The sequence below is a fragment of the Aspergillus melleus genome (genome assembly GCF_016097325.1).
Source record: "Aspergillus melleus strain CBS 546.65 chromosome Unknown contig4, whole genome shotgun sequence".
NCBI lineage: Eukaryota > Fungi > Ascomycota > Eurotiomycetes > Eurotiales > Aspergillaceae > Aspergillus > Aspergillus melleus.
Genome location: NW_025763373.1, coordinates 2,892,007 through 2,906,808, shown reverse-complemented (window position 1 = coordinate 2,906,808; position 14,802 = coordinate 2,892,007). Strand labels below are relative to the sequence as shown.

The 14,802-nt window shown below is 48.9% G+C and overlaps 1 protein-coding gene across 1 annotated transcript; it reads right to left on the bottom strand.

Moving 5' to 3' along the window:
- Nucleotides 1–200: 200 nt before the first annotated feature.
- Nucleotides 201–392, bottom strand: LDX57_007847 (uncharacterized protein; the record flags this gene model as incomplete). The annotated part of the gene is made up of 1 exon (XM_046089564.1): nt 201–392. One exon carries the CDS (start codon nt 390–392, stop codon nt 201–203), a length of 192 nt encoding a protein of 63 aa, XP_045945535.1.
- Nucleotides 393–14,802: the final 14,410 nt, after the last annotated feature.

Below are 14,802 nucleotides of genomic sequence, written 5' to 3'. Positions count from 1 at the left end.
GCACTTTTCAAGACTTAGATATCTCAACACCCAAGCGGCTCGCTTCGCCATTTCCCTCTCCAAGTGCAGTTCGATTTATTGGGGAGACTTGCATTGAAGCGACTAACAGGTCTTAATCTCGTCTGACTATTCATATCTCTACTTCAGGTTAACTTCGTTCTCGAGGTGGCGCATATTAACGGTGTTCAAGCAACCCAGGTTCACAAATTCTCCTTTGCCTGTGCGTGCAACTCATCAACAACCCTCTCGGTTTCAGCGTCGAGGTCTTCGGCGAGCGTGTCGAATTGAGCGGTCGCCAGCTTTGCATGAGTTCCCCAGGGTTGTTTCTTCAGCCACGAGCGCAAGCCCGTGCTTTTGGCCTGGGAGGCCAGGGGGTACAACTTTATGTTCATCCCAGAATCCGAACACGTCCAGAACGAAATTACGAATCTGAATTCCATTTGGGGCGGATAGATTAAATGTGCCCATTTAGAAAGTTCTGCTCGTCTCATTACCTTATATCATTTTAATTGCCTTAGGGGTTGGCGTGTTCAAGCCCCCTCTCCTGTAGATGGAAGCAAGGTATATATTTATATATACAATGACCATCTTCATGGAACGCCAGCGTGTTGGGAGCTACCAACACTCTACTCCTCGATCACATGCTCACAGACCAAAGCCATCCATTTCATGGACTTGAACCTTGGTTCTAAATTATTCCCCAATACCCGAAGATGTAGGTGTCGAATACTTAGCAATATGGCTACACAGATAACCTCGCCTACCCAGTAAATTGCGCATCCATTCATCACCCGGGAGACAAGGTCATGAAATCTGTAATCTGTCGCAGGGGAAAGGTGAAGAACTGGGCCAATTGTCATCTAATTACGTATCAAGCAGTGTCTCCAAGGCTGCGATTGGCTTCACGAGGCCGATCAGACTGAATTGCCCATCAGTGACGCAGCCACCCAAACTATCTGCAACTTGAAAAACCACTGCACGATGCTACTGTCGAGAACGGGCAGCTTTGCACGTGCAATAGAGAGAGTTGACCGGTGGACGATTGGAGACATACCGTCAAGCTTGCTTGTTGCTACCTTACCTGATCGGTTATCTTGCCCGTATCCCTGCCAAGCAATATGATTATTATGTAAGGTGGCTTTCCGTTTGGCTGGGCCGCGCGTCTCACGTTGCCTTCTGTTTCCCAGGGCCTCTTCGCCTGCCTTGTCCCTGAAGCTTGAAGGGATGTGCCCTGAAAAGCGCAGGACAAAGTCACTGGCCCTACCAATGATGCTGCTTGCAAGGGACAAGGACTACTAGACGGACAGGAAGAGGTCAAACAGCGGTGGACCGCTTTTAACCTGAGCTTTTCCAATCCCAAGATAATTCCCAATATACTGGGACTTATTGGTTTTTTCCCCGCTGTAACCGCTTCCTGGATTAATGATTCATGCCTGCTCTGAACTGACCGCAGCCACACCAGAAGGTCAACCATGAGACTGACGATCGGATACCTATGCTTAACAGGCCCTTAGGGAAATTTCAACCCGAGGATTGCACAATGTGTCGTAGACTACTCGACATACCCTGAAATCTGGTATTCTCGGTTGCCAGGTTTCACACGCCGGCATAACGGGCTACGGCACCAGGCTGCACAACCACGCGAAGCGTTTCTTCGAACGAGGATGGCCGTATAAGTCCTAGCATGGTTAATCGCCGTCTAGTTACGGATCCCCCCCGCAGACTATCCAATATGAATGGCTCCCAGCCGGAAGGACGGGGCCATCGGTTGCGTCCATCTGCACCGCAATAACATTATGAACTGGCTAAGCGGTACGTGGTTGTGGATTGTATGCCAACTTGGGGCGCATACTTCCCAGGCTTCGAGGTATATGCTGCTGAATCAGACATCGAAGTGCCTGCTGACATCCAGCCTGACGCACCTAGCATCCGAATACGAGACGACACCGTCAACCAGCGAAGCGAAAGACATAAGCCACCCTCCCACGATTCTAGGACCGGCTTGCCTCCATCTATGTCTTGCAGTTGCGCCAGGGATATAGCCTCGTCGGCTGCGCCGTTCGACCGGCTACGGTGCCAATGTTGCGGTGGTACACGTTCACGGTCCTACCATTGCCGACACTACCACGATCCGATAGCGTATCCTGCGTTAGGGGTATGCTCTCGCCGTCGGACGGGCTGCGCAGACACGAAGATGTCAAAAGAATGGAATACCCTGGACCCGATTCCGGAGCTACCTAGCTGGGGCCATGCGATGGACCCGTGGTGACCGTTACCGCGCAAGAAACCGATGTCAGCCATGTTGGTAATAGAACATCCGTAGGATGAAGACAGTTAGGGAGATTATCGAATCGATCAATATGCTTAAGTAATCGTCAAATAAGCGGCCATCCGCAGATCGGTCTTTTGGAATGACCAGGGCTCTCAATTATTCTGGAGACGACGCATTTGAGGTGGTTCGTGGACGGTCTGGCAGCGTCGGCCATTGTGTCAGTGTCTAACCACTGATGGTACGGCTTAACGTCAATATCTAGTAGCCTGAGCTCATCGCTCGTCTGGCTGAACGATCGCCTTGACCTGGTTGCGGATAGACTGTCGGATACCCACCGTAGACGAGTGACCTGTTAGTATGGCTTGGCCGGAAACATCAGCCATCCCCAGACTTGGAAGAGTGTTCATGCCGCCTACAAACATACTCACTCGACGTGTATTTAGGCACTCCCTCATAGTCTGCGCCACATCCAGAGACCCTTCAAGGGATCGGAGTCTAGTACCGGGTTTATGAAAGGGCTCATTCTTGCAGGTTTGGCGGTGGTAGAGGGAGAATTGGAGGATATATCACGGTCAGCTTACGAACGGCTGTCTGCTCGACTGTCGTGGTACCTTGACTTCTTGGCGATCGAGGTCAAGCAAATGTTGCATGTTCACCAACGGCAATTATCTAGACATTGTTAGCTCAGTCCACCGTTCTATGGAAGACAACGACGAATTGCTGCGAAAGCGCGGTACCAAGGTCTTCCGTTTTCCAGACAACGATGAGCTTCCGTACCACGGCGTGGTGCCGTTAACTCGCTAGGAAAAGTGTCTGAGTGAGCGAGAATCCTCGTACAATCTCGACATCCTCTACGATGAGAAGCACGGTCCGGAAATGAGCGAGACCAGGCGGTCTCCCGTATGGCCCTAGCACGGGCGCGGTCTTTCGCACATTGTAAAGTCGTTTGGCTTTATAAAGCGCAACTTCAAATGCAGAAGACTGCGGGCGGACTAGCACATGTAGCGTACAGGAGCTCGTGACTGTAGCCAATGTCTCTACCTCTCCTAATGTGCACTCCAGGCTCGTGAAGTGCTACGGTCCCTGGGTTTGCGTTGGTGAACCCTCCGGCCCTGGCGTCTTTTCAGGATGCGATGTAGAAAAGCAGCAGTTGGCCGGCAATGCACAAGCCTGCATGTGGGAGCGAAAGGTACACATATTGTCCCAGCTCAACCTTCCACCGAGAGGGAACGGTGATGTCCATCCTCAGAAGCTCATGACCCGGGAATACGACAATAGAAGGCCAGGGGCGTCCCCCGCGCCTTATTAGAGGGACAGTCAAGGGACCCGCAGTCAGGGCGACCAACAGTGACGCTGCAGCCACCAAGTATCGGAGGTATTTTGATCGACGCATCCAGACATGGCAGACATCGAAGCCAGACCGGTTGACCTAAAGTGATAGTGGCACTTCACCGCCAGCTGCTGGTGACGGCGAACAACCACATGCAGCGTCACGGGAAAAGTCAAGCTCATGAAACATGCTACTTACTTTTGATTAGATACGTGATTGGTATGGGGGAATATGCCACGCTGGATATTTCCAGAGATAGTGAGTGATATCTCACCAGAAGGAAAGCAATGCTGTCGTATGGCTGGCACCGGTTGGTCATCATTCAGGATAGCAAAACGTCCAAAGAGGGCAGAGTGGATGACCACCATCCGACCAATTCATCGATTCATCCATGCTACCGCCGACCAATCAATCCTCAGAAGATATACGGGAAGGCCGAAGGTTAAACAAGGTTAAACTTGTCCACAACGGAATGAGATTAGTAACCGCGAGGGGTGCATATTCCATACCAGTCGGTCTGCGATATGTGGGCGACTGAGCACCCACTACATCCCGCCGATGTCATATTCTCGTCCTTAGTAGGCTCATGCTGTGGAAGTGTGGTGAATATGAGCTCTTTGTTCTCTCGCAGAGCACCCCTCTTCATATCTTCATTGCGTGGCTCCACATCCTCCCCCTGTTGTTATCAGCAGGACAAGATCAACTGCAAGGCGATTAACGCTTGTGTTTGGGGAGACGTCCCTGGCAAAATGGCGTCGCTTTCATACCGCACGACGCTCAGTTTTCCATGGATGTAGAAGGGTGCTGGCATCGGAAGGAAGCTACCAGTGTTATAAAGGATATTTAGAGCATCTCCGCTGCAGGTAGAAGGAGCCTCAGATCCATGTTCATCTAATATTGCACTACAACATTAAGATTCCGTTGGCACTGACCGGTCAACTAAGGCGCTTGGTTAATTCCTGAAGTTGTTTTGATGGGGTAATGAAAACGTTTAGATAAAGACTTGAGGGCCGCACAAGGTCAACTAAAAGGGGTAAAAAATGGGGAACACAGCAATGCGCAATACTTCTGACGTGTGATTCCTAGGCGGGAGAATGACGTGTTGCCTAGTTAAAGCCTCCAGCCGGCAGGATGGGAGCAAGGAGCCTGACGCACAAAACTGACCACTTTCCTTCATAAGATACTGTCTACTAACGGACATCCCGCCCTTGGTTCCGTATGATAACGACTACCGGCTACGCCTAAGTTATATAGTTGGGCGACTGTGAATGGTAAACTCTGACTCCAGTTCTCATTCACACACTTCTGCTCCTACTCCACTATACCACTACCGAATCGATCTGTCTGCCAAATCTTGTTTGTGAAACATGAAGCGACCGAAGTGTTTCTGTCGTGCACGATGGCTGTCCCTACGGCTCCAGGCCGCTCTAGAAGAGAGCGGTTTACCTCGATCGGCACTCCCGGAGAATAAGCAGCAACTTGAGCCACAGCCCTTAGCATACCGAACGGGGAGGGACGCGGATATGGAACATGAACGCCGACGGCGCTCACATGCTCCATCGCCCAACTAGCCTGCCTGCCAAAAAGATTAAAGCATGCTGCTTAGCCGGGAATTACGCTCTTGCGGCGGTGAACATTCCCAGGGTGCGGTGGAGAGAAGCCGTGGGCAGGAGAAGGAAGGAGGCGAGGCTTTCTGGGAATAAATGTCTTGTATTTACTATGTTGCTGGCTCTAACATAAGGGATTCGGAAAACTATTAACCTGCCACCTGTGCTTCAGTACTAAAACAAGTACCATACCTGATGATTTTACTCTCCCAAAGAGGGATTGGGAAAAGCCACGAACGCTCGGTTCCTTTTGTGTCTCGAACAGGCTTCTCTGTCTGACATAAATTCAGAACTTTGTATTGTAAGTCATAGATCCGGTAAAAGTGAAACCGGTTGCGAAACATGATTGCCCTTTGAGCGAGTGAATTCATAGCAAGTAAATGGTAACAGATTCTGTTGTGCCCAGTTTGCTCCCCCTGCTAGATGGAGCTATTTACAGTATACATCGGAATAACAAAAAAAAGCTCTCTGCTCCGTTTGTCACCTCATTAGACTATCCAACTGGCCGGGGGCACGGTATCCTCATGGAGGAATATCTCCGTACGTTCGTTCCAAACGCCCGCAAGTCTCTTCAAAGTTGAACTGCGCCCATGAGATTGCTAATAATGTAGCTTGGACATCACCGTCGTGGAAAGGAGCACTAGGAATGTCGGGTTATGCTGCAGCTTTTTGATCGATCGCAATGGCCTTGAAGTGATCCTATATCCAAAGCCCCAGCACACTTGGCTCATTGCAAAGGCGGTGGTCAAACGATGACGACATATAGATGTGGCAGCCTTTCCTTGATGAAACGCTGATGTTTGATAGAAGAAGTAAGAAGGGCTGATCGAGGCGAATCGGCTATGCATGTGGGCTTCGAGTTAGATGTGGTGGGGTAACAGCGTCATTGAAATTTAGGTGACCGTTGAATGGCGCGTACAGCTTTCAGTCATAACGCCGATGGATATTGACCCTTGTGGAGTCCGATTGTATGACGAGATTGATTTGCCTGCTGGCGACAGAATGAATGGTAGGGTTGGAATTCTGCGCTGCTTCTTCTTCCCACTGACGAGCAACCCTTCGAGCCTCTCGTAAAGTATCCTCATGGTTGCCGGATATCATCAGCTTGGCTGCGTTCCTGAAGCCTATAGCCCGGTTTTTCGGGTTTGACGCCCGTTTCGCCAAGAACAGCTCTAATTCCGCAAAGTTCCGCTTGGTGAAGTCGATCTGCCCCGGACACACGCCATCAGGCGAGGAAGCGATACATAGTTCATGGTGTAAAGGATCGATTGGGTTGAGAATTGCCAGGCTCCTACTATGCAAAAGATACCACCAAGGCAAGGAGGACGAAAAAGTACAGCCGCTGGTTAAGCACTGGTCTGATAGTGCCCGCGATCCAGGCGTCGCTGTATGCACGGAGGTCCGGCAAATTCGCTCCTCACCAAACTCATGGGATCTGACTTCGACGCCACTGACTCCCATGGAGCCCATGGAGAGTGAACCTCCCTTGGCTGAGCCTCAGATCATGCATATTGAGCAGCTGAGGCAAAGGCCAGACCAATTCGATGTATTGTCATCTTCCCCAGGGCGGATCAAGTTTGGGACCGCAAATGCCGACAACACCCGCACGCCAGTGATCGTCCGCTCACTCGAGCCGAATGATGACAGCAGCAGGATAACGTGCCAAATCTGCTGGCAGGAGTCCGCAGACGACATCGCCCATCTGAAATGCGAGTACTGTGAGAATAGCGTGCACTTAAGATGTATGGGAGACTGGCTCGAGAAACGCTCATTTCAGATCAACTTCAACTGCCCAATATGGTAGGACCTTCCTCCTTTTACGGTCTCGTGGAAATGTTTCCTTGCTGACACATCTCCAGCCGCTCGGTTCGCCTGTTTGATGCTTCTTATTCCGTCGCTGCCACAATAAGTGAAACAGAGAATAGAACCGACAACGTTGATAACCATCCCACTAACCTAGGGGAGATCACTTCGGCGGAAGGGGCTCAGACGCAAGGCCCACGACGGTCTGGCAGACCCAGGAGACGGCCTGACTACTACGGATCATAACAGCTTAACAGCCTCAATTGCCGGGGGGAAGTATGGAATCTAAAACCATACGATTGTAAGGCTACCGGAATACTGTATGATATAGAGTGCGGCCAACAGCCCAATTACACTTTGGGATCACGTAGACCCAACGCGAGAGAACACAAGCTAGAGAAACAGAGCCTAATAACGAATAAATCACTTTTTCCGGGCATTACTGTTAGCCAGGCGCTTCCTACACCTCCACCCCCTAATCGAGTATGCTCGCTTCTCATTCAATTTCATTCTCGTATCTCCTTGGATGATCGAGTGGCCCAGGTTTCGGCTGCAAAAACAAGGCATGGGGACGGACCGCATCAATGAGATCATCTCGACTGCCTTTTGGTATATGAGTATCATCCACGAGATAGGACCTGCAGCCATCGACCTTTCTGGTCAGGCCTGTAGACAGATTGACGCGTCGGGCAACACTGCGGGACTGCCGACTGGCAACAGTTGGATGGGTTCAGCAGAAAGGTAAGATACTCACCAAAGAGCTTCCTCTCGTGATAGCACATCTGCTGCTGCTGCGACAGTGTGAAGGAAGCAGAGGCGTCCCTCAACGCACCACCATCACCCCTTCAGTCTGCTCTGTTTGTCCTGGAACTCTTTGCATAAGTTCCCTTCTTAAGTTTAGGCCTAGTAGTCCGCAGCCCCTCACGCATCTCCCCAAGCCGCTTCCGGATATTGGTATGGATTCTTTGCTGGTCACGCGTTGTGGCAAAGACCCAGCAGTCTGTTACTAGCGACTTATTGGTGCGAAGTTTGGTTAATGTGGGAATTTGAATGGTATGTACGAATTGAATTAAGTTAAGGAGCGTTTGTGTATGTGCAACCTAACTTCCTTGTCGCTTCTATATAAACTCTGAAAATAGGTGCCATCATATTTCACAACACTCTAGTCAACCGCACTGTAGTGTAAAATGCTGCACCGATTCAAAGGCTAAATAAACTTGATGACCTCGATATCCGACACAGCCATCGAATTGTGTGACAGATCAACCAATTGGCCATTACGGGGGTTTACTAGTCTATTACAGCTGCACAATCAAGCATCAATAATCTGGTGGTGCACATTTTACCAGGCTTCACTCGTAGACGAAAAGGCTTTGATCTCACTGTAGCAGGACAGCATTGGCGACTTAAATACCAGCATTCCAGCGCTGTCCGGGAGCCTGACAGATCAGGAACACCAACGAGCGATGAAGACATACATAATCATTGGTTCCCTCATTTCCGCCGGGCTGGGAGAAGTAAGTCACACCATGAGATGTATTTGGATTTTACATCCGCAACGCACCGTCTCCAACCACACACTTCTTTGACATGGTCAATGTATAACTGCATCGCGCTCATTAACAGGGAGAACTAGGTGCTTGGAGGCGATGGAACCTCAGTCGCACTTGAATCTACCACTGGCCATCAAGTAAGTTGGACAATATAGATGTATACGACCTGAACCTCCTGACAGGAAGCACATAGGTACTGAATATGACTTGGTTCCCTATCGCAAACCACCGTCACGGCAGAGATCTTTACGCTCGAGCAATGGTAAGCCATGAAAAGGACCAGTGACTGCAGAACTGACGAGACAGTAGGATGAAGCAGCCAAGCCACATTGCTTCCCGGAGTACGGCATAGCTCGCCTGGACGAGACAGCAAAAAACATCGACCATCTTCACGATGTTGCAGACACTATATGCGTGGTGCAACCAGGAGGCTGCGCTCGCCCATCACATTTGGGACATTCTTCCATTTTCTTCTGCAACAAAGTACGCTTAAATCGTCTGAGATGGACAGGAGATAGCGGCTGACGAAAATCCACAATTAGACCATCCCATCCGGACCATGTGTGGACATCTCATCAAAGCTGCCACGAAGCTGTCTGAGGCCTGCCGCTTCGGAAGCCATTATACCTTTGGCTACATAGCCAATAGCACCTCAGGAACCAATAGCTCTCCATATGTGGTGGCTCTTGGCGATGACTATGCTATTGGGGCGCGTTGATGTTCGTTTGGTGACGGTTTGATCCACATCGTCACCAAATTTGGAGCTTAGTTCTGGAAGAGTGCTGTGCTCTCATCGAGTGATCCTCAGTGGGCAGACAAAGCATCTGACGCACCATATCATTGCGAATCCTTTCTTTCTTTTTTTTTTTTTTTTTATTTGAGTTGTGTCCAGAGAAGAGAAGTGATAGCTATTCCTTAAACTCACGTTTCTTTCTATTTAGCCGTCAATGTGCCGGATTTCTTGTTTTCATCGTGCATCACCAAGCCCACAGAGCCAATCAATTTGGCTCCCTGGCGGGAGATAAAGGACAATTTTCAAGGTAGGGCGGTCAGTCGCCGCATGTAGAAACACGCTCTTACATGTCGCTGCTTCGAATAACACAGCTCCGGCGATGATTGGGATGTTGATAAAGGCTGGTGTGCCAGTGGATTCTCAGAATGACATCGGAATGACACCACTCCAGGTAGCAACTGCCAATTCGTGCGTACGCGCGGTGCACGTATTGCTACGTTATGGTGCCGATCCGAATTTCAGAGAAACGCACCGGGATAGAAAAAGACCGACTGCTCTTTTCTATGCTGCAACAAAGCCGCGAAGCCGCAGGAAGGATAACACAGCCATTACCCGGGCCCTCATCAACCACAGAGTCCACGTCAATGCTGTGAACTCTGAGCAGAAGTCCCCTCTATTATTTGCAATCTCAAAGAGAGCCATCAAACAAAGGCAGGCACTCCTCGAGAGCGGTTCCAACCTGATGGCAAGAGACGTCGAGAGTAAAACAGCACTTTATCTAGTCGCGTCGTTATTAAGCTGTAGTCTGAATATGTTGAGCTGGCTCGTCAACGAAGGGGTCGATATGAATGGCGTTAAAGGGACGATGAAGGAAACACTGATTTTCAGTGCTATCTGAAGCAGAGGACAAATAGGTATCGAGCGGCAAAACGGAGAAAAATGCGTCTAGGTCCTTCTATCTCTGGGAGCCTATGTCAATTTTAAGAATTTGGAAGGATTGACGCCTGTTTCTGTTACTGTGCAAAGGGGATATGTCGGATTAACCACTATGCTACTTGAGTATGGGGCTCTGGTAAATCTGAGAGACAGCCAAGGGCGGCCACCTCTGCATCATATTGGGCAGAACTGTTTTGGATATCAGGGGCAAGAGCTCTATTTCTTGCTTATTGCAAACGGGGCAGACGTCAATTTTCGAGACTATTCGGGTTACACAGCGTTGCACAGACTAATTAAAAGAGGATCTTGGAAGGCAGTTGCCGAGTTATTGAAGGCCGGAGCTGATAGATACGCCATAACGTACGATGGAAGATTCCCGTATAATATGGTCCCTCTGGGCCCATGGGCAGAGACAAAGCGGTTGTTCGTTTGGTATTATGCCCAGTAAGCATAAATCGCTCGCCTCGCATGGCATAAGAGCGGCCTTTGTCCAAAAAGCTAGAACCCGCCTATATTTATATTGCTCTTTTTGAAGCCTAATGTGTCTAATGTGCCTGGTGTTGCGCAGATGATTAGTTGATTTAATTATTGTAAAGTGCCATCTATCTAATACTTGTAGCTCCTGGGGAAGTACAAAGACTTTTGATGTTATGCCAAATTAAGTTTCACTCACACGACATGATAATGAGTATGGTTCTTTATTAATAGTTATATAAAAGGGATTCTACGCACTAAAGGATAGAGGGAATTTTCGTTGTGTTATATGTAAACGGCATTAATTAGTTGAGATTGAAGCGGTTTGGCGTTCACTATCTATCCATTCCATGCGCATTTGTTGAGCCTGCATAGAAGCTAGCTATCCGAAGGTAAAATCCACTATTTTTCTTCTTTGTAACAGGTAAATTGCAAACCCTATCAGATACTTAATAGCTCAGTATTGGTTGGCTTCTTGAACCTGCTCGTCGTCTATAGTGTCTGAGTGAATCTCATGGTATAAAGCGTTGCGGTGGCCACCAGCATGCCGCCTCGGGTGACCGTGGCCTCGAGCCAGGTCGGTCCATCCCGGGTAATCTTTCGCGAGACAGCCATCAGGAGGTCACCAGGGCCAAACTTCCCATAGTAGAACACGCTGAAATTGCGGATCGATCTCTACATTTATCGAATACCCGATGACAGAGTAAGTTGACTAGCAACCAGTGGCCATTGACCTGTTGGCCGTGAGGGACAATTGCGACAAATACTGAATTCAGTAGTCGGTTGAAAGCTCACAGAATCCTGGAACTGGCCTTCCAGCGTGTCGAGTCTGTATTCTGGGATAGCTTCGCCGAGAGCGTCTAGGCCTGGCAATGGGAATGGCGCACAGCACGGGCACTCTGGTGTCGAGGCTGAGGAATCGGACGGTGCGTCAGCATATTCAGGTAAGACGCTAGAATCAAGTGCTTGAAGTGAATTTGGCTGCAGGGTCATGGTATTGCATAACTGTCAGGTTCTACCTGCGATCTGATCGTTTTCATGAGAATTAGTTAGAGGCTGTCAGCGTCGAAGCAGTTCTGTATAACCACAGAGAACATCACTGGAGCATTCTCTTTATATGTATTCGTCGTCAGTTCTAAGCCTAAAAGAGAGAATAATCTGAAACAGGACTAAAACATACCGTCTATCCTGGAACGGTTTCAAGCATGAAAACTCTTTTGGATATTCATTTTCATGACCGTGACGTGAGATGCGATGGAATGGATCCTATTATCTTTTTCATTCAGCCTCAGATTTAGCGATGTTCGTGCTTTTCCAGAATGTGCATCGCCTCGGCAACCACACTCCGCACGTGTTTTAGTTCGAGCTCGAGCTTTTCTGCTGACCGTTTCCATTGCAGAGCTTCTCGATGTGAGCGCCAGTTCTTACGCTTCCATTCCTGCACTGCACACATACTAAGATTTAATTGGTTCCTGCTCTGCTCGAATTCACCCCGTAGTTGCTAGTTCTCTTGTTTTAGCCGCTAGATAATTGCCGTAAAAGAATCACACTCGTCTCCAGAACTCTAAGGCATCCGTTCCGGCTCAGTTTGTCTTCTCAAGCCCCAAAGAGAAAAGACAGTCTGAGGCAAGAATAACTTACATCCTCGTCCGAGCAGACTACCGGGTGTGGGGTTTGACTCATATCTAAACTTTCTAGGTGCACGGCTTCGATTGATCGACCTAGCTCGGTACATATTGCCTCATAGAGACTAACCGTCCCATTACTTAGGCTGCATTTTAATAAGTTCGCTTCCGAATCGGCCCCAGACCAAGCGTATCCCTCGTCCGGGGACGGTTGCAAGCGAACTTCGTTAGGAGCGATTTTGAGTCCAAGGCGGTCATCTAACAATGGTATGTTAGCTTGCGAAAAGCAGACCACCAAGGTCGAAATACAGATGTACCGTGCTAGTGCCTCTCGGCATTCCTGTCGCCGTAAAGCCCGTTTTCTGTTGCTGGACTGAGTCATAGAAGGTGAAGGCGTGAGGAAAGTATTGACACTCGAGTGGCAGGGTAGGTAGGTCCAAGATATGGTCCTACTGCGCGCCACACAGCCTTTTGAGGGATAATTTAATTCGTACTGGACAATACATGGCAGTTTGAAATAGAATCTCACTGAGCAGAGACGCTGGGTCACCACTGATCCAATGACAGCGATAACCATCGTTTGTTCCCTTCATTGAACAAGAGGCTAACTCACGCATCCGTACAGCCTATATATGCCTTGACCTTTTCACCTGCGTGGGCAAGTGCCTCAATCCGGCGAAAATTGCGATAGATGCATGCTACAGTCAGGGCATATGCTAAAAACCTAGAAACAAGGCAAATTGTACGGATCTGAGTTGGCGTATAGATTGGAATGCAGCAAAACTGGGCATTTTAGCACTGTAGACTCGAAGCACCAGGCCTGCTAAAGTCAGAGAACCATGCGAACAAGCTCCCACGTTTTCGCAATATGGGAGGAAGGACGCCATTTCCATAGTTTACAGTAATATCACATTTAGAGCAAGATAGGACCATGATAAGTTTAACAGCCGAGCTCTCCAAGATGAACACTGATGTTGCCCGTGTTCGAGTTAGCTGAATATGCGCCGTGCATTTTTAATGGTATGTCCTTTTCTGTCCCCATATGTTCTCTTTCCAATATTGTTGCAGCACGCCCCTTCACCCAGAGGGTCATGCCTTTTCCCCGTGTGTTCGTTGGTTCTTCTCGGGCATCTCGGTGCAGCCCTGCGCAACGCACTGACGTTGAAGCAAGAGGTTGACGGTGTATGATATAACTGGTAAAAAGGAGCAAAGAGAAACAGAACAGCAGGGAAGTCGCCGTCTTCATGCTCATTTGACGGTATTTCTGTCCATGGACCCAAGGCCCGTTTACCCAGCCCTCGAGAGACAGATTCCGTCTCCCTTTGCAGTGAGCCCCCTCACCTAGGGAAGTATTAGAACACGTCTATTAGATAATGGCAGGACTAGTCGTTAACTGGTCTGGTTGCATCAAGGAAGACTCGAGCTATGCGAGTGCCGGATTAGGGTTTCGCTTGGAACATGCATCCCCAGGTCGTTTGCCCACCGTGTAGCCTAGACCTCATTATGTTGATGGATGCTTATTGAGGGTGGCGATTTCCGACCACGGTACTTGGCGGTTTTTACTCCGGTATCATCCCTTCACTCTGAATAGGGTCGGGGCATGATATAACATGGATACTTGTTTTGTTACGATATGGTCATAGTTACTAGGCGCTTGGTAGCTCACCAAACCTTCTGTCTTTTCCAATTGACCAAGATGGGGAATCAAGCACTATCGACTCGTTGTAGTTTCTCAAGCCGTAAGACGAAACCTGGCTCGCAGCCTCCGCGATGGTGAATAAGCAATCACCTATTGTGCTTGGGGTGTTATCTGATCCATGATTTGCGTTAATATGCACTGTACACGGAAACTAATTGCTCAGACACAGTGGATCATGAAAATCAGGGATCACCAGATTAATGTCTACTGACCTACAGAAGTTTGGGGTTCGATACCTAGGTCGTTATCCTATATTTAAGTCTTTTCCATTTTTTTCAAGTGTCTATACATGAAGTTTTGCCTAATATCAATATTATTCGCAGGAAGGTCTTTTGATCGTACGTCCATTACTCTGCTACTGAGTTGGCCGGCTATAGGTTTGTTTAAACATCCCCTATTCCCCTAGATAGTCTGAATAGACAACAATTGACTAGTGCACCGTGGCAGCCTTTAAAGCATTCGGACGTGCGCCACTGGCATACAGTAAATTTTATATTCCTCTCGGTACGACCTCTGGTCGAACGTGTGCAAGAGATATATCATTAGCACAATGCCTTCTCAACCATGATCGCAGTGTGAACTTGCCCTTGCCCTTTACTTTTCATCCAGATACATTCACTACACAACTCTGTTAAGATTCCTCTCACGTCGAGGATATGAACGCTCTCCTGCGGCTATTAAAACCAAGGTCCGCAAAATCACATCCAAGAACCCTTCCCTCCGGCTTTCAAAAGAAGTCTGGAATGCCGATATAGTGGATCTATGGATCA